Below are 20990 nucleotides of genomic sequence, written 5' to 3'. Positions count from 1 at the left end.
AGGATGCGCTCCCGGGGCCTTCTGCCAAGCGCTCGGTGCCCGCAGCCCCCCAGGCACTACTGGCACAGGGGGGTTACACCAGTGTGAACAGGAGATCCACCAGTCCCTGCCGGGGAGAGGTCCCCAGAGTCCTTGGTGGCTCAGCTCGGTCCAGGCAGGTGCAGAATGACCGTGCAAATGTCTTACTTTTATTAAGCAAATGATGCAGGCACACAGCTTGGCTCCCTGGTGGAGCGAGGAGAGTGGCCGCCATTCCTCTCCCAGCAGGGACACGATCCCAGCACAGACGAGGTGCTTGTTTCTTCTACAGGGGCAGCACCTTTGCCCCATCCGAGGGTTTGGAGATGTAGAAGGTCGCCGTGCCGCTGTACTTCTCCTAAGGGACGAGAGGAGCAGTAAGCGCTCGCTGCGCACTGAGCTGCTGGTTTCAGAGAGCATTGGTGACAGCACTAGGATCTTCCCTGGGCTGCAGCTACCACCGTTGAGCTCAGCATTGTTTATGGATTATTTTTCCCTAGATAGATTTAGCTGCCCCAAAGCTCACCTGGCACCTTTTTGCTCCTTTTCTTGATGTAGTAAAGCCTTTCTACTGTGCTCTGCAGCCAGCACAGTGCAAATTGCCTGGAAGAGCTTAGCAGCATCGGCAGACACAGGGATATCCCTGTGCATGGGGGCTGGGCTACCCTGACCCTAACTGCCTTAGGATCACAGCTTCAACATCATCACAGTTCCGTGCCTTGGTGTGTTTTGGGGATCTTTAAGTCAATCTCTGGGCACTTTTCTGCTGTGTACCTGGATGTGTTGCTGGGCCCTCTCCGCAGCCTCGGCCACCAGCAGCGTCACCGTGCAGCCACCGAAGCCTCCTCCCGTCATCCGGCTGCCATAAACCCCATCGACCTCCAGAGCCGCTGCTACCAGCTCATCCAGCTCTGGGCAGCTCACGTCATAGTCGTCCCTGGAGAGAGGAGACCCAGGGTCGGCCCCACGCTGCACCACCACCACAGCAAGAAGGGCTGAAACACGTCTCAGTGCGCCCACTGCTGTAGCAAAAAGCAGCAACGTGGGGTGCCGGCAGACCCCAGCCCAGTGCTTTTCCTGTAAAGGCACGCGTTTATAGCAGCGAGGTGCTCTGGCTGTGAGGCAGGGGACCCTGTAAGGTACATGACCAATTGGCCAGGGGATGTGCAGAGGTCTCTGGGGCTTCTCCTTAAGCTGCTACAGGCTGAGCTGGGAGAGATGCTGGGCAGGACATGGCCCCGGCTGCCCCTGGAAGCTGCACTCACAGCTGAGTGACCCCCACGACCAACACCAGCACCCCAGCCCCAGCCTCCCCCAACACGTCCTCACCGCAGGGAGTTGTGGCTCTCCACCATCAGCCTCCCGAACGTGCCGTAGTCCCTGTCCTGCAGCGCTCGCGCCGCCTGGACCGTGCGCTCGATCTCGCCAATGACGTGCCTGGCACGCCGGTACACCTCCTCGCCCAGCTGGCCCCTGGCCGCTGCGGGGACACGCACACCCCTAAAGCAAAGCCCCGCCAGCTGGGGAAGGCGGAACACGGCCGCATCCTGCGACCATGTTTCCCTGCCTCATCACGCTGCCCCACGGAGCAGCCGGAACCGAGGGAGGCCCCGAGCCCACCTTCCAGCTCGGCCATGGTGGCATCCCGCAGGCTGGCCTTGCCAAGCGCCGCCGCCGCCTCCTGGCACTGCCGCCGGCGTGTGGGGTACTCGCTGCCCGTCAGCGTGTGCCGCACGTTGGAGTTGGTGATGAGGACAGCCAAGCTGGCATCGGTCAGCGGGACGGGGATGGTCTCCAGGGACCTGCAGCGAGAGAACAGCGCGGGCGGCGTGCCCGTCCCCACTGATTTCTCTGGTGAGGCCACGTGGCACGCAGCCTGTGCCTCGCAGGGGCAAAGTCTGCGTGGTTTAGGAGTTCGCTTGAGCAATTCTCTCCTTCCCAATTATTAGGCGCAAATTAGACCCTCATGACTTTGTGGGAAAGCCAGCCCAGGCACGAGGGAAAGGATGCACAAGGGAAAGGATGCATGAGGCGGAATTAAGGCACCTTGGACTAGCCCCAGCCCCGTGGTGAGACTTTGGGTTGGGGGTTTAATGCCACCCTGCAGCTCTGTTTCATGGCCATAGGATCAGCTCGTCCCCAGCCCCAGCCCGCAGGCATGTGCCCAAGGAGATGCTGACCTGCAGTCGATGAGCAGCGCGTGGCCCTCCTTGCCCATCACGGATATGAACTGGTCCATGATCCCGCAGGGCATGCCAGCAAACGTGTGCTCTGCTTTCTGGCATGCCAGCGCCTTGGCCACCAAATCGCCATCGTCTGTGCCAGACAGGAGAGGGGCAGGGGTTAGCAGTGCCGGGATGGTCGCCCCCTGCCCTGGAGCAGGGTGAGCAAAAGCAGCAGTAATGGTTTGCTTTTGTTGGGGTTCACCAAAGAGCAGCCATCGTGATTTGCACCCTACAAAGTATCTAGTGCGGAGCTGCCCCATCGTTGCTGTGCAGCCCCTAGTTTGCCCTCTGGAGGATTTTCTGTTTGTGGGACATGGGGAAATGGAGCCCTGGGTGACACTGAGTACTGCACACAGCTGTGGGATGGGGTTTGTTAAAGCATCATCTGCCAGCATTTGTGGCTGCATCACTGCAAATCACCTGCGGCAGCTGGCTCTGATAATTTGCTGCTTATATCTCAGCCGGCTGCAGCTGTGGCTATTCAATGGAACAGCAGCATCTCCTCGAGGGCTGCAGGATGTCTCTGAGGGCGGCCCTAACTCTTGCAAGGGAACAGAAGCACTGGAGACAAGGACCAGCAAGGACCGTACCAGGGCAGAGCTGCTGCAGGAAGGTGTAAGTAGCCACCTCCAGAGAGGCAGAACTGGAGAGGCCGCCGCCGAGGGGAACATCACTGGCTATCACAGCGTTGAAGCCAGGCACGGGACCGCCTGTGGGAACAGAAGGGAGGAGGGGGACTGTGAGCCCCCCCTGTAGGGCTGGGGGCTGCCCTGCCCCACAGCTCCCGGGGAATTCATCTCCTAGCAGAGAGGAGCCCCTGTTTGATATTCCATTTTTTAATGCATGATGACCCACAGAATGTGTCTGAGCTTCCCTCTGCCCTAGTGCTGTGATCCTTGTAGCTGCAAGCACCTTTACTGGAGTCTGGTCCCAACAGCAGCTGCTCCAAAGGGGCTTTTGGCACCCACTGGCCTTGAGCACATGGGGAGCGAGGATGGCTGCGGCCTTACCCCGGTAGTGCTGGATCACGCCCTTGACATAGTTGGCCCAGCGTGGCTGCCCAGGGCTCAGGGGGCTGCTTTCGCAGGGAGCCGGGAACTGCACCCTGTGGGGCTCATCCGCTGACTCCGAGGTGGTGATGATGGAGATGGTCCCGTCCTGCGTGGGGGAGCCCACCAGCACCGTCCCCAGCTGCAGGGCCTGGTGGGGGGGACACGGGCTGAGCACCAGCCCCCTGGAGACATCCCCCTTGGTGGCAGGGGACAGCCGGGGGCTGCTCCCACCCACACCAATGTCACCCAACAAGCATTACCCTCAACTCCGCCCACGCGCCAGCACCCCACATCTTGGCTGGTCTTAGAGGGATCCCCAAAAAAATCCCAGCACCCAAACGCTGCGCCCAGCCTGGGGGCAGCCGGGAGGGCATCGCGGGGCTCAGCTCAGCAGCAAAACCTCTTCCTGCAAGACTTTTGGGGAAGTTTCTTGCCGGATCCGCGGCCTCCCAGCAACTCGCTCTGGGTTTGCTTTGGGGCGGAGCTCGGCCTCCTCGCACGCCCCAAGGAAGCCGGGCAGCCCCTGCCCGCCTCCAGCCCCCCAAATCCCTCCCGGGGGATGCCGCAGGGCTCGGGGGAGCTGCGGGAGGCGCAGCTCGGAGGCCGGGCGCCCTTACCATGGGCAGCACGAAGCCGCCGTTGTAGTCGGTGTGCTCGCCCAGCAGGTTCACCCGCCCGGGGGCCCAGGCCGCCCCGGCAGCCGCAGCCCCCCCGAAGGCCGCCCCGTACGCCCTGCAGGCGGCCTCCAGCAGCGCGGGTGCCCCGGGACCTGCCATGGCTGCACGGCTCGCCCTGCCTCGGCACGGAACGGAACGGCCCCGCTCCGCCCCGTCGGGGGCCGGGCTCGAACCCGCGGCACTGCGGGCGGGGATGGGGGGGGCCGGGGCGGGCAGGGGCCGAGCTATGGGGGGAGCAGGCGCTGGGTGTGTGTGTGGATAGGCTGTGGCTGCCGATAGCTGCGCCAATCTCTGCTGTTTTTAAAAATAGATATTCCTATATCCATGTATTCCTCCTTATATCCCTGTATATGTCCGTGTATACATCCCTATATCCTTGTATATATTCCTATATTCGTGTATACATCCCTATGTCTATCTCTTTAGCCTTGTATATATCCTTACATATCCCTATATTCTTGTATATATCCCTATATCCTTATATACCTTATATATGTCCCTATATTTGTGTATACATCCCTATATCTATCTCTCTATCCTTGCATATATCTTTATACATCCCTATATTTGTGTATACATCCCTATATCTATCCCTATATCCACATATGTATCCTTATACCCTTGTATATATCCCTATATCTGTGTATATATCCCTTTGTGTATACATCCCTATATCCTTATGTATATCCCTATCCCAATGCCTATATTTTGCTAATATATTATATATGACACATATATACACCCTTCAGTTTCTGTTACGTGCATTTGATGCCTATACAACACCAAAGCATGCTTTGTATAGGTGTGCGGTTATATACGCATATACACGCCGACGTCTCTGCCATTCCTCCATACGGTAACGCCCACCTGTGCCTCTCATACTTGTGCAAATATATACCGCCGTGTGTACACAAGCCGACGTGTCACGAGCGCGTACAGGTGAGGAGGTGCGTGCAGCCACGTATAGGTGTGACGGGGGCTCGCACACCCCCCGTGCTCGTGGCTGAGCTGTGTTGGGTGGCACCTGAGCTGGGTGCGAGCCCCCTGGGCCAAACGGGGTGCCGGAGGTGCCCGGTGCCTCCTGGTTGTGTCGCCACACGCCCAGGGCTGATGGCCGGGAAGGAGCCGCTGCTGAGCGCCCTCAGAGGTGAGCGTGGCCCCAGGGGTTCTTCGGGGTGGGGTCTGGGCAGGGGGTGTCGCGTTTGGCCCTGCTGCAGCATGACTTGGTGTTTGCGTTGGCGCTGGCTGTGCCCATGCCTTGTTATAGGGAAGTTTTCCAGTTTCTGCCTGCTACCGGGGTGGGTCTCACCCTGCTAACACACTGGGCACCTCCCACGGCACGCACCCAGGGCCACTTGTTCCCCAGCATGAGCACCCAAGGGTGCTGATCCTCCCCTCCTGCAGGTGAGGTGCTGCAGCTGCGGGAGGACGGGGGGCCCTGCACGGACACCTCACCTCACCTCGCTGCCGTCTGCCAGCTGCTGGAGAGCGTCCTGCGCAAGGGGCTCCGACGTGAGTGTGCCTGGGCACCTGCATGGAGCAGGGGCACCGGTGTCCCCCGGTGTCTCCCACGTGTAGCCAAGGCACTCGAGCTCTTCTTGTGGCTCTTCTTGTCCCGCAGAGCCAGTGTGGGGCTTCCGGAGACGGGATTATTGGCACTGCCTGGAGCAGCTTCCCCAGGGGGACGGTGGCAGGTGAGCAGCGATGGGGACAAAGCGCAGCCATGCGCCACGCTCGCCCCAAAACCCCCATCTGCAGCGAGGATGCTCCCCGAGGGCTAAGCCCCAAACCTTTCCCCTCTCTCTAAGCAGGCCGAATCCTCTCTCCCTCAGCATCCAAAGAGCCGCGACCTGCTCCAAGGCGCTGACAGCGCAGGGCCGTGGCCGCTGCTTCCTGCGTTCGGCGCTGCAGGGGAAGGTGCTGGCGGCAGCCCTGCGGCAGCTGGCGCACAGCCCCCGGCTCCTGGAGGTGCAGCACATGGGGACCCCACGGGACGGGCACCTTCGTGGCTCCTTTGTAGCAGCCTCATGGCGCTTCTTGCTGTGTTTCAGTTCTATGACCCAGCGAGCTCCATCCTCGGCAATGAAGTCCTCCTGGGTAAGCCGGGGGCTCCTCCGGGGAGGAATGGAGCCTGCTGCTGTGGGGGGAAGAAAGGAGCTGGTTGTGATTTTTTTCTAAGCCAAGCTCAGTGGTAAAATCTAAATAGGCCGCTGCAGTGATGGAGAGGGTGGTGGAAATGTTTAAAGAGGGCTTGAATCAGTCTGAGGTTGGTTTAAGTGTCGTGGGGCTAGGCAAATTGCTCCTGAAGTGTTTTCTGTGCTAGTTTTTTGTACCAAGGGTGGCGATGGAGGCACACTCCGAGGGGTGCCTGGGCATGCAGCTCTGGCTCCCTGGGGGACTGGGACTGGGTGAAAGCCTTTCCTTAAAATCAGGAGATCAATAACACCTAGTTAGCTGCCCCTAAATGCCTTGTAAATCATGGCTCCTCGAGGAGGCAGGCAAGGGCACTGGGCACTGCTCCTGGCAGGGGTACATATGGAGGGTCTCTGCCTGGAACATCATTAGTTACACTGAAAATGGCTTTATTTACATGAAAAATGCTTTATTTACACCTTGGCCATTCCCTGTGAGGCTGCAGCTGCCAGGGCCCAGCAGTGACACTGCCTCTCTGTCCCCTTCCTCCCTGTGCAGAGCCTTTCCTCTCGCTGGTGCTGGTGGTGACAGAGATGGATTTCTCCCTGGATCTGCAGGTGCGGCGATGAATCGGGTGTGGGGGCCCCGGCCCCTTCCCCGCCGGCCCCAACGGCGCTGCGCTGCTTTGTTTGCAGAACTGCAGCTTCTTGGACGAGAGCTGGCTGCTGCCGGTAAGAGCTTGCTGCTCCCCGCTGCCGCCTGCTCCAGCCCTTGCTGGAATGTCAAACTGGGAGAATAAGGAATTACTTGGTTTGGAGGGATTGCCATGCAACTCTCTGGCCATCTGCGGCCGTATGGAAACTGGGTCGGGCTCACTGGCGTGAGTGGAGCTGCCTCTGCGCTGAGGTCGGATCCTGCCGGGTGCCTGCGCTGTCACCAGGAGCAGGTCCTGGCATCGCCCTGGGAGTAAAACCAAGCCAAGGCAGCACTGAGGCGTAAATCATTGGCGTAGTTTCCCCATGCTCCCTTCTCCACTTTATTGCCAAAAAAAAAAATCTCTGTTTTTCTGGGCTTACATGCAGAATGCGGGTCAGTTGATTTTGTTCTCATTTTTGCTCATTGTAGTATTTTTGCTCGTTGTAATATTTGTGCATTTGCACAGAGGCCACAAACAGCAGGGATGCCTCGACGTCTTCCAAAATTACAGAGCATCCCTCTGTCACCTGTTTTAACCCCAAAGCAGCCCTGAGAAGCTGCCGGAGGCCTGTGTGTGCAGGAGGCAGGGCTCCCGCTGGCTTTCATGCGCTGCTAGCCACGAGCACTCCCGGCTGCCTTTCGGCTCCCTGCCTAATGTGCCATGACAGTGAGGGCTGATGTGAGCCGCAGCATCTTGGAGAAGGGGCAGCGGCATCCACCAGCTGCATGGGGACATGTGGGGAGAGGGAGAGGGGCTCAGAATTCATTTATGGGGCTGGCTTTTTGCTTTAGGGTCAGTTCCAGGCAGATTTGTATCTCCTGAGTCTGGGCACGGTAAATGAGGAGGGTGAGCAGCCACCAATGGTCCCTGTCTGGCCTCAGAAATTAGGGACCAGACTCTGTGGGCTCCCAGAGCCTTGCTCTGGTGTCTGGGCTAGAAATGACCCACAGCGAGGGGGCCCCGTGCTGCCCCCTTGTCCTGGTCACGCTGGGGAGGGAGCAGGAGCTTCTCTGGTGTCCTGTGGCCACTGCTGGGGCCGCTGTCACCAGCCCATCTCTTGCAGGTGTGCATCACTTATGAGACGGTCCCGTGCCGAGTGCTGGGGATGGTGATCAGGTAGGAGCCCTCAGTCTTCCTCCTCCAGCAGGATCTGGAGGCCCAGGCAGGCAAACCGCCCCAAAAAGGGGAGACAAAGACCCCTGAGAGCAATGGAGCTGAGGCTGGGGCTGTCTTGGGTCCTTCTTTCCCCCATCATCTCGGCATCTGCGGGGTGGATTTTCCCTGCCTCCACGTATCCATGAAACATCGCTGATGGTACTAAAGGGATGAGGGGATGGGGATGGGTCCTGGCGGCTGAGCTATGGCTCGGCCGGACCCGCAGGTACGTGGACGGCCGAGTCTTTGTCACCGAGGTGCTCCCCGAGAGCCAGGCGGAGGTGGACAAGGTGGTGCTGGCCGGTGATGTCCTGGACGAGATCAACGGCTGCTCGCTGCGCAATGCCTCCAGCGGGCAGGTGGGCGGCACAGAGGGCTGGCGCATCCTCCCCTCTCCCTCCCCTGCCCGTCCTCCCTCTGCTCCCCTCCATCCTCCCCTGCAGGCCGGGGCGATGGTGCAGAAGCTGAAGGGACAGCCGCTGAGCTTCCGCGTGCTGCGGTGGCGGTGGCACGATGGAGAGGTCTACGAGCCCCTGCTGCCCTACCTGAAGGTCCTGAAGGAGAAAGAGCCCCGCTTCCAGCTCCAGCGCCGCCCCCGGCGCCGGGCCGAGAGGGAGACGAGGAAGGTGCAGGGGGGCAGGTGGGCACTGTGGGGGTTAAGGGGGGGCTGCGAGCATCTTCCCCAGCAAAAAGCAGCAGGAGGAAGTGCGGGGTCGTCTTCTCCCCAGGCTGCTCTACAACCTGCGGTACCTGGGCCGGAGCGGCGTTGGGACGGTGAGGAGACGGGCAAGGATGTGCCCGTGGGTTATTTGTCTGGTGGGTTTCTTATGTGCAGGGGGTGTTATTCCTATTCCTTCCTTCCCGCTCTGTTTCAGTTTGGTGGCAAGGAGGTGCTGGAGTGGGCCATCCCCACCGTGCTGGAGCAGCACTCAGCACCACGGGTGAGCAATGGGGAGCGGGGTGTGCTCCTGCTTGGAAAACACGGGGAGGCTGGACCTGGGTGCAGAGGTGCTTTTGGGCCTGGGTTGCTGTTGTTAGAGCCTTCAAGGGTTGGTCATGGAAATGTTCAGATGAGTGAGCATTGGGTGGTGGCAAAAATGGCAGGACGGGGCCGTGGCTTGCCGGGGGAGAGGACAAGGGCAGCCCGTGGGCGCTTGCCCTCTGCTGTTCCCATGCTGGTGGCCTTGGTGCAGGGACCTGGCTGTGATGCTGAAATTGTGTTGTGTATCCTTGGAATACTGGATATACTGGAATACTGAAATATCCCTGGATCCTTGGAAGAGAGGATGTCTCCACCCCACCCTTCCTTTTTTTTCTCCTTTTTTCCTTTTAAACCCACATCTCTGAAGCATGGTAAAGTTAGTCTCTTAATTTGCACTCTCTGTCTCCTCTTTTGATTGGTGGATTTTGCCACCAGCAACCAGAAACTTCTTGGAAAGCTGTGCTTCATCGCGATTCATTGCCTCTGCTTTTGAATAATCTCTGTCTTGCAAGCGTCTTATTAAAATAGAGCTCAGGAGCTGTGATCATTGGGGCTTTTTTTTTTTCTTTCCCCCATTCAGGAGGTTTTATTTGATGTAAAGGAAACGGAAATCCTCGTACAAGAGAAGGCTTCCTCCAAGGTGAGCGAGTGACACCCACGGGTAGCTGAAACCTCGCAGGATGAGCTGGGACCTTGGCCCCACTGGTGGCCAGGGTGCCACAGGGCAGTGGGTGCAGAGAAATGGGAATATGTCCAGCTGCTGTGGCTTTTTGGGTGACAGCAGCTGCAGGAAAATCTGGTGGCTCAGAAGGTTGCTGCTCCCAAGGCACGGGGAGCCCTGCTGCAGGGTCCCTGAGCAAACACATGCCCAGCAACGGCCATTTTTCTCCCACAGGGGATTTCAAAACATAGGTAGAGACAGTGAGGGGCCAAAAATAGATGAGGGTTAAAGGTTTTAGGCAGGTTTGCCACCCACAAAGGCTGTTTGAACACAATTTCCTGAACTGGTTGTGTCCGTTCCCGTGCGGGACATGTCCCAGGGTGTGATCTGCCTGCTGACTCCAAAGGGATGCTCGAGGCGCCGAGCACGTTGTGCAGGCACAGCCTGGGCTGTACGCATGGTCTGGTGCTGAGCAGCCACGTGCTGTGCAGGATTGATGCCCCTGGAGTTTTCTTTGTCTTGGTTCTGGCTCGTGTGTAGAGTATTGCACCTCGCCTGCCTGTGGTGGTGTTGAAAGGGGGCTGCTCGGGTTTGTATGTGTGGCTGGGGCTGTGCTGTTCGCTGCAGGGCAGGGACACTGCCCAGGGGAAGGAGCAGCCCTGGGGACAACGCAGACCAGCAGCAGCACCGTACCCCAGCCTCCCCCTCGTTCCCTGCACAGGTCCTGTTCCGCTACGTCTACCCCGAGGTCTCCTGCGTGGGACGCCGCCGGGAGAGCAGCCATTTATTCGCCTTCTGCGTCGTGTAAGTGTCACCCGTGGGCTGCGTGGGTCCTCGACGTGCAGCTGTCCCCAACCCCAGGGCGAGCATCAAAGCAAGCAAGGGTGAAGCACTTGCGAGGGCAGGCAGCAGAGCCCCCCGGCAGTGAGGACCCGGTGCTGTGGGACAAACGCTCCCCCCAGGGCAGAGCCTGGCTTGAGGAGCCTTGAGGTCATGGCCAAACCGAGCCATGTGCGGTGTGACCGGTGTGGAGACGCAGCGCCAGCGTGGCAACGCTTTGGCTGGCACGGGGTACATGCAGTGGGGCTGAGAGTGGGCACGCGGGGGGGGGTGTGGGTCCTGGAAACACAGCGCTGAGTCTGCCGCATGGCTGCTCGTGCGACTCCAGGAGCTGGCGCTCAGTCCTGGCGCTCTCTAATGCATGCGTTTCCATATTTAGCTCGTCCCCGGAGAGCCCCGAAGGGAACACGTTTGACTGTCTAGTGTTTGCATCGGGTTCTGAGCAAGAATGCGAGGAAATCATCAAGAGAATTGGTAAGGGAACACTTTATTTCTTCAGATATAATTACAGTAAAATGTGGAGTACCAAGAATTGCTATTCCATGCCACCACATGCAAGATCTAACAATTGCTTTTGTTGAGATTACTAAGATGAATAGATACTTCGATAGGTGTGTTTTTTTTTCCTTTAGAACTGCTTGACAATTATTTTAAGAAACAGCTTCTAGGCATACCCAGATGTTTCATTGTTTCCACTAAGCACTTGGAGGAAACTTTGTTTTCTAGGGATGTTATTTTACAACATGCTTTTCCTCTAGGAGCCCAGCCTGCTACTGCAATTTAACACCAGATCAAGTGTTAATAAATCCCATCACTTGCAGTTCCTATTTTTAACCAGCCTATGTACAAGCTTCCCAAGTTAGGTGGCTCCTGGGCCACCACTGACCCCTGGTTTCTTGTGGGACATCCTTGCTTGGTGTCCCCTTGGAGGGCTGTGCCCGGCAGGAGGCACCTGCCCCATGTCTGTGTGGGATCTGCAGCCCAGCTCCCTCCCCGTGCTGTTACCCTAAAACCTGAAGGCAGCTCCTGAGGCAGTCAGCTGAAGGTGCTGAGATGGTAACGGTCCCCTCTGTTCAGCTTCCAGCCAGCCCTTGAAAACAATTAAGTTCACAATTTAGGTGCGATGAATTCTTTTTCCCTCCTGGTTTAGCAGTGAGGAAAAGTGTTGTTTAAAATCTAACCTTAGGTCGCTTAAAATCGTATTTTTAGCAGCTCTGTGGCAGTTACAATAACGATCCTAACCAGGGGCCGCGTTTGTTCCAAGTACATTTGGAGCAGATAGGAAAGGGTGTTGAGGAAGTTGTGTAAGAGCCCATGGTAATGAGCACTTGTTCCTCCAGCTGCAGGATTTAAACACACCGAGTGGTTTGTCTGATAAGGGCTGCCCTGGCTTGAGCCCTGTGCTCCCCCCTGCTCTGCTGACCCAGCTCAGACTTAGCCCAAAACTCAGCCCCCCAGGCAGCACCCCCTTGGGTGAGACTCGGGGTCCAGCTCCCGTGCCTGGGGTTGGAGCGGTATTTTTGTACTTTCAGGACGTTGTTGGAGGAGGAAGTGCTGTAAACGCATCCGGTCTTAAAACAATTGCATGCGAGACCAGTGTTGACTTACTGCCTCCTCTTTTGTATAAACAACTCCTTTTCTTCCTCCCCAACTGCCTTTCTCTGTGGATTTTTTTTATTGAAATAAATCAAGATGGACTAGCTTAAGCTACTTCCTCGTGCAACTTCTGTCTCAACTTCAGCCTTACCAGCATATCCTGTTCTTTAAGAAGCGAGGATAGCCGGTCTAGCAATTCCCATTTAAATGTTAATTACCTGTTTCAGATGTAGTCTGAGCAGCTTTTCCGTACCACAGCTTAATAAGGCCTGGCTGTTCCCAGCAACACTACTAAGAAAACCAGAACTGTGTTAGCAGGAAGCCTGGAGGAACAGGCTGAAGTGCAGGTTTGTGTCTAATCCTGTTTCATCAAAAAAGCTTAGCTGGGAAATGAGGATCTTACTGAGAGCCTAGCAGCCCTCTCCAGTTTGCTAGGCAGCCCATCTGCACCCAGGTTGTCTAATTAGTTCTTACATTTGCATACCATCCTGTGCTGCTACAGCATGACTACTCTATTACCTTGGGCTTAGTCATGGGGCACCATCACAGGAACAGGGAGAGGCAGAAGCCAGCACCTCAGCCCCACACAGGTGTCCCAGGCTCCAGGACACAGCCCTGTCCCAGCAGGATAGAGGCTGGGGGTTTCACTGCAGGCAAGCCAGCTGTAACACTTCAACATGAACTTCCCCTACAGGTACAAAAAGGGAAGAAAAAAAGCTTAGCACTACAGCTGTGCCTTAGCAGCTGCCACCACTAAGCAGTTATGCTTTAACAAAATTCCCCCCACAGAAGGCAAGCAGCTGGAGCCTAGCCCAGGCCTGTCCCCCTACCCCTCCTCTGCTCTCTCAGACAGGGCTCCAACTACAGCAAGCCTCCTAAAAACTCAAGGGTGACCAGGGCAAGTTCTCTGGTTGTGTTGACAGCCTAAGTTGCCACAGCAGCAGTCCAGTATTGCACGCATCTACTGCTAACATACTGGAGCCAGAAGTAAGCTTCAAGCCCATACAAACCAAATGACAAAGACTCCTCACATGTGAATGTAAAACATTTAATTTAAAAATGTTGACACTACAATATATAAAATAGCTATTATAAATGCACATAGTGTATTCTATAGCTGCCAGGTTTACGTTTTTAGGAAACTGTAAGTTACACTGTGGTTAAGACTTGTAGTTTCACCCTCTGAAAAAGTCCACATTTGATCACAGTGATGTATGGTCAGACTAACAGCCCCAATTGTTAAACACTTGGATCAAGTCATAACCAGTTTTATTGCAAAAGGACCCTGTACACATTTATATCAATTCTAGTACCTTACAAGTTTAGCTACCCAACAAGTCATTAACATACAGAAACATGCATGAGAAGCAAGAAAGATCACCCATCCCTTCTGCATATTAGCAACTTGTCACTCCTGAGCAACAAGGCTCACATCACTGAGGTTTATGTGAACAGTCACTTTTAGCATTCATCCTGAGTGAAAGATGGAATGACTTAAGTACAAATGCAACATATTATAAACAATTTCTTACAAAAAAGTCACAAATTAAAACCAAAGTATTTTACAGAATTTACTACAAAACACCATAAAAACAGCCTTCACTTAAGCCCTCTCTCCCCGTATCCTGCGAGCCAACTGGATATCTTTGGGCATGATGGTGACTCTCTTGGCATGGATGGCGCACAGGTTTGTGTCTTCAAACAGACCCACCAGATATGCTTCGCTGGCCTCCTGTTTCAAGAGCACAAGAAGAAATGTTGTTAGAAACCCTCAGCGAAGCACGCTCAGCACCGCGAGCGCCGAGGCCCAGCAGGCCACCAGCAATACCTGCAGCGCACCGATGGCTGCACTCTGGAACCTCAAGTCTGTTTTGAAATCCTGGGCGATTTCCCTGACCAGCCGCTGGAAGGGCAGCTTGCGGATCAGCAGCTCCGTCGATTTCTGGTAGCGACGGATCTCACGGAGGGCAACGGTGCCCGGCCTGGGTGGAGGAAGGAGGAGCAGGTGAGCCGGGGCAGGGGCAGCAGCAGGCCGGGCTGTACCGTGCCGGCAGCCTTACCTGTAGCGGTGAGGCTTCTTCACGCCGCCAGTAGAGGGAGCGCTTTTCCGGGCCGCCTTGGTGGCCAGCTGCTTGCGCGGAGCCTTCCCCCCAGTGGACTTGCGGGCAGTCTGCTTTGTACGGGCCATTTTTCTTCACTTACCTACGAAGACAAGCACGCCTAAGATAGGGCCCAGCTGTCCCGGCACGACCCTCCAGGCCCGGCACCGCGGCATCCCCCCCGCGTCCCCGAAGCGGCAGATGCCGGCGGGCTGCCCTCTCCCTCCCCCGCCGCCGAGGCGGGCAGGCGGCCAGCGGCCTCCCTCGGGAGGAGGAGGAGGAGTCACGGTTTCCCCCTCCGCCCCCGCTCTCCGCGTCGCGGCCCGGCCGCTCCCCTCCCCGGGGGAAGCGGACTGAGTCACGCCGCCTCCCGCTTCCTCCCGGGCCGCCCCGTAGGGAGGGGAAGGAAGGGAGGGGGGATGGGGCCCGGCCGTGACTCAGGGCACGTAGGCAAGGCCCGGCCTGGCCGCCAGGCTCCGGGAAAAAAAAAAAATGAAGAAAATAACAAAAAAACAAGCCGCACGACACCACCGCTAGCCACGGAACGCACCCGGTAGCCGACGCTTACCGCTCGGAGAAGAAGGACGCACCGGCGCCGGTCTCGCTGCGCACCGAAGCCTGCGCTGCTCCCACCACAACCCGCTCCGCAGCCTGCCACCCCCTCACTGCGCCCTCCCCGCCGCGGGGACCCGATTTTTATAGCGGGGGCGGCACACGGCGCGGTGACCTCACAATGCCCGAAAGCAGCGCGCCGTCCTATTGGCCGGGACCTCCGCCGGCGCCGTGGCGTCACGAGACACAAAGGCCGTGCTCCGGTTCCTCGCCGCCGATTGGGCGAGCGCCCGGCCGCTGATTGGATGTTAAAGTAGGCGGCTGATTGGGCAGCGCGGAGCGCCAAGGAGCCAATCGGCGGCGGGCGGGCGCTCTGCGCGCTGATTGGACGAAACGGGGCACGGTTTGGATCCTACCCTTTGTTGCAAAGCTCCACAATGGGAAGTCAATAGGAACGGGGCGAGCGGCGCCGGGCTACCGGGGCTACCCCCGGCCCCGCCGGGCCACCTCGCCTCGGGGAGGGGGGGCTGCGAGGTCCCCGCCGCCTGCCGGCCCGCCCGCCCCCCGGCCCCGCCAGAAAGCGCCTTTGGCGGCGGCTGCGAGCGGCGGGGCCGGGCCGCGGTGGGTGCCCGGGTCCCGGTGTGCCCCCCCCCGGGCCGTGGGGGGACCCGCAGCCGCCGGGCCCCGGGGCTGGGGGGTGCCGGAGAGGTGGCAGAGAGGGGGTGCGATCCCCCCCGGGCAGCAGCGTGTGCCCGTGGTACGGGCACGCAGCGTGGCCGGGCCGCCAGCGCTTGTCACCCGCTGTTGTTGGGGTCACGGCGGGGTTTGGGGGGGCTGGAAGGGCTCGTCCCGGGATTGGGGGGGGGGGGGATCGGGGCAGTTCTGCGGCTGTGAGACCCGTCAGGAGGTGAGGGGGGTCGGAGCGATGCTCTGTGCCAAGCGGGGACGTCGCCCCGGGACGTGTGCGTGTGCTGGGTGTGGGTGTGCGAGCACGCACGGGCTCGAGGCCACGTCCCTTGGTGCCGCCACCGCTCTCCTCCTGACACCAGGCTCCCACGCGCCTTGTTGGGCGCCTTCAAACTCCCGACGCCGATTGCAAAGTTTTGGGGAAGTGGGAAACCGAAACCCCTGGTCCCTGCTGGTAGCATCGAGGAGGATAACAGCAATTAGGTCAAAACACCGTGTCTCTTGGGGCAGGTCGCTACCTCCAGAGTTGCGGCTTGCTGCGCCTCGTTACTTCATTACGGTCGGAGCGACTGCTGGGGGTGGAGGCGGGTCCCTGCCCCCATGGGAAGGGTGCCGTGGTCAGGAAGAACAGGTCCCAAATGCCCCGCAGTTGTAGCACGCGGAACATGGAGTGAACACAAACAGCCGCCTGCTCGACAGCCGCTCCCGAAGGTACCCGCGCGCTCGGCACAGCGGCGCGCAGCTGCCATCAGGCAGACTTTGCATGGGGTTTTGCATCCTCCCCGAACGCCTGCGTCCCCCAGGCCAACGCCCGGTGCGACGGGCAGAGCAGGGCTGCCGCCGCACGTACGGAGCGTGTGTCTCGTTTGCTTCTCTGCCCTGGCGAGTTGAGCAAACGCACGCCAACGTGGTGCGACAGGACCATGACGTGCGGCAGGGCAGGGGATGCTGAGGGCACGTTGCATCCCCCCAGCCTCCCATCGCCTTTTCGGGTTGATTTTCTCTCTGTGAAGAAAAACGTGACTTACTCATCAGAGACAAAAAGCAGCATAGCAAGGGGATGACCCGGGAGGCGTGTGTAAACAGTCATTTGCGTTTTACGTGGTTTGGGAAATTGAGACCTGAAATAAAGAGTTCCCCTTTAGTGTGAGTTGCTCGTGCTTAGGAGAAAAAAAAATCTAGAAACCTGTTCTGAAAACTGCATAGCCTTTAAATTTGGTATTTTTAAAAGCATACCACACTATTGCTAATGTGAGGGGACCGGTGCTGTGCATTTGTTGCTGGGAGTTGAGAGGCATTGCTCCTCAGGTATTTCCTCTCCCATGTTTCTGGAGCGATGATTGCTTACGCTTCTAATTTTAGATACTTTTGATTTTCGTTCTCCTTGAATTAAGGCTGGAGAAAAGCTGTGTGTCCTGTTAGGTTAAACAGAGGATGAGGGAAAGGCGTAGAGAGCAGAGCCGAGTAAATGAACACGCGTTAACAAAGATGTGCACGCAGACAGAACTAAGTGCACCCTGGGCACACTTAGCTGGCGTATCCTAAACGTTTCTGTCGCTTGGCAGTTTTCCTGTGCTGAGTTTTCCTGACTGCGAAACAGAAGAGGAAACAGCGTCCGCACCAGATTGTCAAGTAAACAGCAGCACACAGTGACTCGAGTCAGTGGTTTCCGAATCCCTGTGCACGAAGTGGCAGTGTTATTAGCTGATCAGGTTTTTCCTGTGGGTTCATCACCGACAGCGCCTGTACCTTTGACCCAAAGGGGTGTGTATGGATGGAGACACTACGTGACATGCTTCCACACATACTGACTTTGAAAAGTTGTCCTACTTGACCACGAGCTGCGTAATCACAGCGCTGCAGCCTGCTGCGGAGGGCTGTTCCACGAACACGGTGTCGGTCCCATCTGGATTATCCTGCGAAGGCAGAGAGCACGCTGTTAGGTGACCCCGGTGAGAGCCTGCCCACGGGAGATGCCAAGCCTGCGTGGCGATTAAAGACCTTCCTCTCCTCCCCGGCACAGCTGCCCGACCTCAGCAGGCAGACCTGGCCCAGAGGTTTATCATTAACGTTGCTCAACGCTGGCAAAGTTTTTTTTTTTTTTTTTTTTTTTTTTAAAAAAAAAAAAAGAGGGTGTTTGCCACAGAAACTGCTGCTGCCCTTCACCACACGAGCGGAGCCGTCCCGGGTGGCAGCCTTGAGAGCAAAGTCCCCGGGAGGTGCCATCCCGGCCCGGCCCGTCCCGGTGGGTCCCAGGGAGAGACGCGGAGGTGCCGGGGGGCTCCTCAGGGAACCGCTGGGCTCCGGGGGCGGCAGGGCCAGGCCCTGGGCGAGGCCTGGGCTTAACCTGGAGCCCCCCCGGGTTTCGTGTCGCCTGCTCGCAGGTAGGTCGCCCGCTGCTCGCTGGGCCTTCCTCCCCGTCCTCCTCCCCCTCCTCCTCCTCCTCCCTGCAGCGCCCAGGCCCGTGGGGAGGCCGCCGCCACGAGCCCCCCCACCGCCCGGGGGCGCCCTCCCTTCGCCCCCCGCACTACAACCCCCAGCACCCCCCGCGCGGCAGGAAGCGGCCTCCCCCACCGCCCGCGCGGGGCCCTCTGGGACTTGTAGTCCCTCCACCCGGAAACCGCCTCCCGGCTATGCTGAAGCCGCGCGGGCGGCGGGACTACAACTCCCAGCCTGCCCCGCGCCGCCGGGGCGGCAATGGCGGCGGCGGCGCCTGCGCGGGGCTCCCTCCGTGCGGACCGCGCAGAGTGAATAATAAAGGTCTCCACGGCGGGAGCGGCGGCGGCGGCGGGAGGCGATGTCCAAGGGCCCGCTGCCGGGCGGCCCCGCCGCGGCCGGGCCTGCGAACGCCGCCAGCGCGCTGCAGGCGCAGCCCGAGAAGCCGCAGCACTACACGTACGTAAAGAGCGCGCGCGCGCGCGGGGCTGCCCCGCCGCCGCCGCCCGCGCGCGCCAACGCGCGCCTGACGTCAGCGGGCGGCACGCGCCCCAGCCCCGCGCCCCGCCGCGCGCGCGGCACCGGCTGGAACCGGCCCCAGCCGGCGCGGGCCGGAGGGAGGGGGGAGGAGGAGGAGGAGGAGGAGGAGGAGGAGGAGGAGGAGGGAAGGGGGAGGAGGGGCGGGGGGAGCGGCTCGCGCCCCCCCCCCTCCCCGCAGCCCCGCCCGGCATGCACCGGGGCGGCCGCGGAGGGGAGGGGGGAAGCGGAGGGGAGGGGGGAGGACCCGTTGGTGGCGGGCTGTGGGGGGGAGCCCCCCCCCCCCGGCGGGGTTCCTGTCAGTGGGGGTCTTCTGCCAGAGCGGGGTCTGCGTCTCCGGCGGGCAGCCGTGGCAGAGTGGGGACCCCCCCAGCTGTCAGCTGGGATAGGGCATGGTCCCTGTCACCGTCTGTCACCGGGACGGAGCGGGTCCCCGTCCCCATCGGTCATCCACACGGAGCGGGGTCCCTCCTGTCAGTCACCCGTGACAGAGCGGGGTCCCCCGTCAGTCGCTCTGACAGAGCAGGGTCCCCATCCCCGTCTGTCACCGGGACAGAGCAGGTCCCCCTATAAGTCACCCAGCTGGATTGGGGTCCCCTCGTCACTCACCAGGCCAGAGGGCTCGCACCTGGGCTGTGCCTACCCCCAGTGAGCCCCCGGTTCCAGCCCGGGCTGGAGCAAGGTCCCCCTTCCCCATCTGTCACCCAGCCAGAGCAGGGTCCCCCCATCGGTCACCGGGATGGAGAGGGGTCCCCTGTCAGTCACCCGGCCAGAGTTGGGACCCCCTGTCAGTCATCAGTGGCGCAGCGGGGTCCTTCTGTCAGCCGCTCTGTCAGAGCGGGGTCCCCATCCCTGTCTGTCACCAGTCTGGAGCAGGGTCTCCCTCCCCATCTGTCACCAGGCCAAAGTGGATCCCCATCCCCTATAAGTCACCCAGCTGCAGTGAGTTCCCCCCTGTTGGTCTCCCAAGCCAGAGTGGGGTCCCCCCATCGGTTACCCATCTGGAGGGCTCGTACCTGCCCCGTGCCTTCCCCTGTCGAGACCCCGTCACCCCAGGGACGTGCAGGGTTTGTGCCCCTTGGCTCAGCCCGCGCTGAGGCGCTGGCTGGGAGGCAAAGGTGCTGAGCCCCAGTGCCAGGTGGAAGCGTGATGTGTGGATGGAAGGAGCTCAGGTGTTGCCTTCCCTCCTTAAAATAATAAAGTTTGGGAGCGTTGTTGTGAATGGTGCACTATACTGTCCGTCCTTATCTGTGTAGGGTGTTGGTGATGTATAGGAAACACAGCACAAATTACCCAAAGTGAGAGGGGCAGGATCAGTGTGCTCCATGTTCTTGTCGTTTGGTTTTTCATAAAGTTGTGGTGGGCTTCCTCGTGATACGCTGAATAAAACCAGCTGCGGAGATGCAGAGGGTTGCACGGCTGTGGGGATAACGGGGTGTTTGCCATCCTCACCCCTCGGGCTGCGCAGGGGATGGAGGCTGCAGTAGACCGAGGGCCTCTAGGTCTTATTTCCATTGCACAGCTCCTGGCGTGGTCCTGAGGGAGCTGGCGGGTTGTGGCCTCGCTGTATTTGTGGTGGTGGCCACGGTTGAAGTTTGGTGGCCTTTTACAGGAGCTGCTGGAACGAAGGAGTCCGCTGGGACTGCGGTGGTAGTGACAGAGAGGGGACAGGGCCTGCCCTGGAGGTGGCGTGGCCGCAGGCAGGGAAGCAATCAGTCAGGACATCGGGTAGGGGAAGATGAAGGTGACAAAGGGACGAAGCATGACCGTGGAAACAAGGATATCAAAGATTAGGAAAGAAACTGTGCAGGAAAGATTGTTGGAAATGGGAAGAGGAGGAGGAAGAGTGGGACTGAGTAGCTGAAAAGGAGGAAAAGAGGACAGCGTGGAACAAAGATGACGGTGTAATTAGCTTTTTTTTTTTCCAGAGGGGAAAAACACTAATTTTCAAATGGATGCTAAAAATAGTTCAGTGAAAACAGTTGCAGGAACAGCGAGTAACCACGAGTAAAAGATGGGCTTGGGGACCGTGGAGTGCTGTCGGTGGGACGCGAGCCATGCTTGGAAAGTTTTCGATTCGTACACGAGGTCACATCAGACTGTAAACCTCCTTCTGATAGCATATGGGAACTTGCTTGGTGGTCGTTTGCATGAGCAAGTTGTACGTTGTCGAAATGTAAATATTTTCTTCCTTTTTTTTTTTCTTTAAATATAGTTTGTTTCCATAAAATGACATGAAGGTTACAAGTTGTAAACTCGAGGAAGCTTAATTATCTGCATACTTTGCTGTTCCCTGGGGACATGCAATCTGGTACCGGGGATCTCTCTCTTGGAAAGTTTGGGTTGTATTTATTAGGAAACGTTCCAATTTCCGTGTTAGTGTCAATTTCTAAGCTCTTGGTATTTGCATGAGATTTTTAGGTACTTTGGAGTGCAGCTCTATATCTTGCGTGGACACATTTTTTTATTTAGATGCACAGCAAAAGAAAACGTGGAAAAGTAGAATTATTGATGATATGCCACCCCTTTGTCGCGGTTTGCTGGCAGAAGAAGAGCCTAAAAACCCGTTTTGATTGCGTCCTTGCTAGCAGTTGCAGCGTGCAGCTAGGTACTCCTAGACACACAGTCATTTTGGTGCCAAAC

The 20990-nt window shown here is 58.4% G+C and overlaps 4 protein-coding genes and 1 long non-coding RNA gene across 19 annotated transcripts in view; 3 read left to right on the top strand and 2 right to left on the bottom strand.

Annotated features, from left to right (window-relative positions):
* Window positions 1–166: 166 nt before the first annotated feature.
* GALK1 (galactokinase 1) lies at window positions 167–4531 on the bottom strand. The gene is made up of 9 exons (XM_040530939.1): window positions 4516–4531; window positions 3913–4196; window positions 3254–3443; window positions 2834–2953; window positions 2199–2334; window positions 1639–1820; window positions 1348–1498; window positions 793–955; window positions 167–376 (listed from the first exon to the last, which is right to left on the bottom strand). Exons 1-9 carry the CDS (start codon window positions 4529–4531, stop codon window positions 305–307), a joined length of 1314 nt encoding a protein of 437 aa, XP_040386873.1. The 3' UTR covers window positions 167–304.
* Window positions 4207–13623, top strand: LOC121057028. 2 transcript variants are annotated; one of them, XM_040530669.1, is made up of 15 exons: window positions 4207–5119; window positions 5377–5484; window positions 5594–5666; window positions 5784–5940; window positions 6024–6069; window positions 6664–6722; window positions 6801–6836; window positions 7866–7918; window positions 8184–8316; window positions 8401–8597; window positions 8686–8731; window positions 8833–8898; window positions 9520–9579; window positions 10322–10404; window positions 10820–13623. In XM_040530669.1, the coding sequence occupies exons 1-15, from the start codon at window positions 4741–4743 to the stop codon at window positions 11019–11021; spliced, it is 1698 nt and encodes a 565-aa protein (XP_040386603.1). In that variant the 5' UTR covers window positions 4207–4740; the 3' UTR covers window positions 11022–13623. The 2 variants fall into 2 exon arrangements, with proteins under 2 accessions (XP_040386603.1, XP_040386602.1); XM_040530668.1 differs by having other exon boundaries at window positions 8184–8597.
* Window positions 13069–14966, bottom strand: LOC121057029 (histone H3.3A). The gene is made up of 4 exons (XM_040530670.1): window positions 14704–14966; window positions 14097–14238; window positions 13865–14018; window positions 13069–13768 (listed from the first exon to the last, which is right to left on the bottom strand). Exons 2-4 carry the CDS (start codon window positions 14222–14224, stop codon window positions 13640–13642), a joined length of 411 nt encoding a protein of 136 aa, XP_040386604.1. The 5' UTR covers window positions 14225–14238; window positions 14704–14966; the 3' UTR covers window positions 13069–13639.
* Window positions 14967–15289: 323 nt separating this feature from the next.
* Window positions 15290–16518, top strand: LOC121057030. The gene is made up of 2 exons (XR_005813607.1): window positions 15290–15444; window positions 15885–16518. It is a non-coding gene; the product is annotated as an uncharacterized LOC121057030 (long non-coding RNA).
* A 1525-nt stretch (window positions 16519–18043) lies between these two features.
* UNK (unk zinc finger) overlaps window positions 18044–20990 on the top strand; it is a 41132-nt gene continuing 38185 nt past the window's right edge. For 6 of the 14 annotated variants that reach the window (XM_040530667.1, XM_040530664.1, XM_040530662.1 and 3 more), the window contains exon 1: window positions 18046–18269. In XM_040530667.1, coding sequence (XP_040386601.1) covers window positions 18172–18269 — 98 coding nt within the window. In that variant the 5' untranslated portion in view covers window positions 18046–18171. Of the gene's footprint in view, window positions 18270–18672; window positions 20252–20990 lie in introns of those variants that run through there. The other 8 variants (XM_040530657.1, XM_040530663.1, XM_040530653.1 and 5 more) reach the window with 3 other exon arrangements.

This window comes from Cygnus olor, chromosome 18 (genome assembly GCF_009769625.2).
Source record: "Cygnus olor isolate bCygOlo1 chromosome 18, bCygOlo1.pri.v2, whole genome shotgun sequence".
Classification (NCBI taxonomy): domain Eukaryota; kingdom Metazoa; phylum Chordata; class Aves; order Anseriformes; family Anatidae; genus Cygnus; species Cygnus olor.
This window is presented reverse-complemented; position numbering and strand designations above follow the sequence as displayed.

Bases quoted from the DNA above. Each gene is read 5' to 3' on its own strand.
- GALK1 (XM_040530939.1), bottom strand. The intron at 956-1,347 runs GTGAGGACGTGT...TCCTCTCTCCAG, and splicing joins GAGAGCCACAACTCCCTGCG to GGACGACTATGACGTGAGCT. The intron at 377-792 runs GTACACAGCAGA...CTCGTCCCTTAG, and splicing joins GGGCCCAGCAACACATCCAG to GAGAAGTACAGCGGCACGGC.
- LOC121057028 (XM_040530668.1), top strand. From the start codon at position 4,741: ATGCCTATACAACACCAAAGCATGCTTTGTATAGGTGTGCGGTTATAT. The intron at 5,120-5,376 runs GTGAGCGTGGCC...CCCCTCCTGCAG, and splicing joins GCTGCTGAGCGCCCTCAGAG to GTGAGGTGCTGCAGCTGCGG. The intron at 6,723-6,800 runs GTGCGGCGATGA...CTTTGTTTGCAG, and splicing joins ATTTCTCCCTGGATCTGCAG to AACTGCAGCTTCTTGGACGA.
- LOC121057029 (XM_040530670.1), bottom strand. From the start codon at position 14,224: ATGGCCCGTACAAAGCAGACTGCCCGCAAGTCCACTGGGGGGAAGGCT. The intron at 14,019-14,096 runs GTAAGGCTGCCG...TCCTCCACCCAG, and splicing joins AAGAAGCCTCACCGCTACAG to GCCGGGCACCGTTGCCCTCC. The intron at 13,769-13,864 runs GTATTGCTGGTG...CTCTTGAAACAG, and splicing joins CAGCCATCGGTGCGCTGCAG to GAGGCCAGCGAAGCATATCT.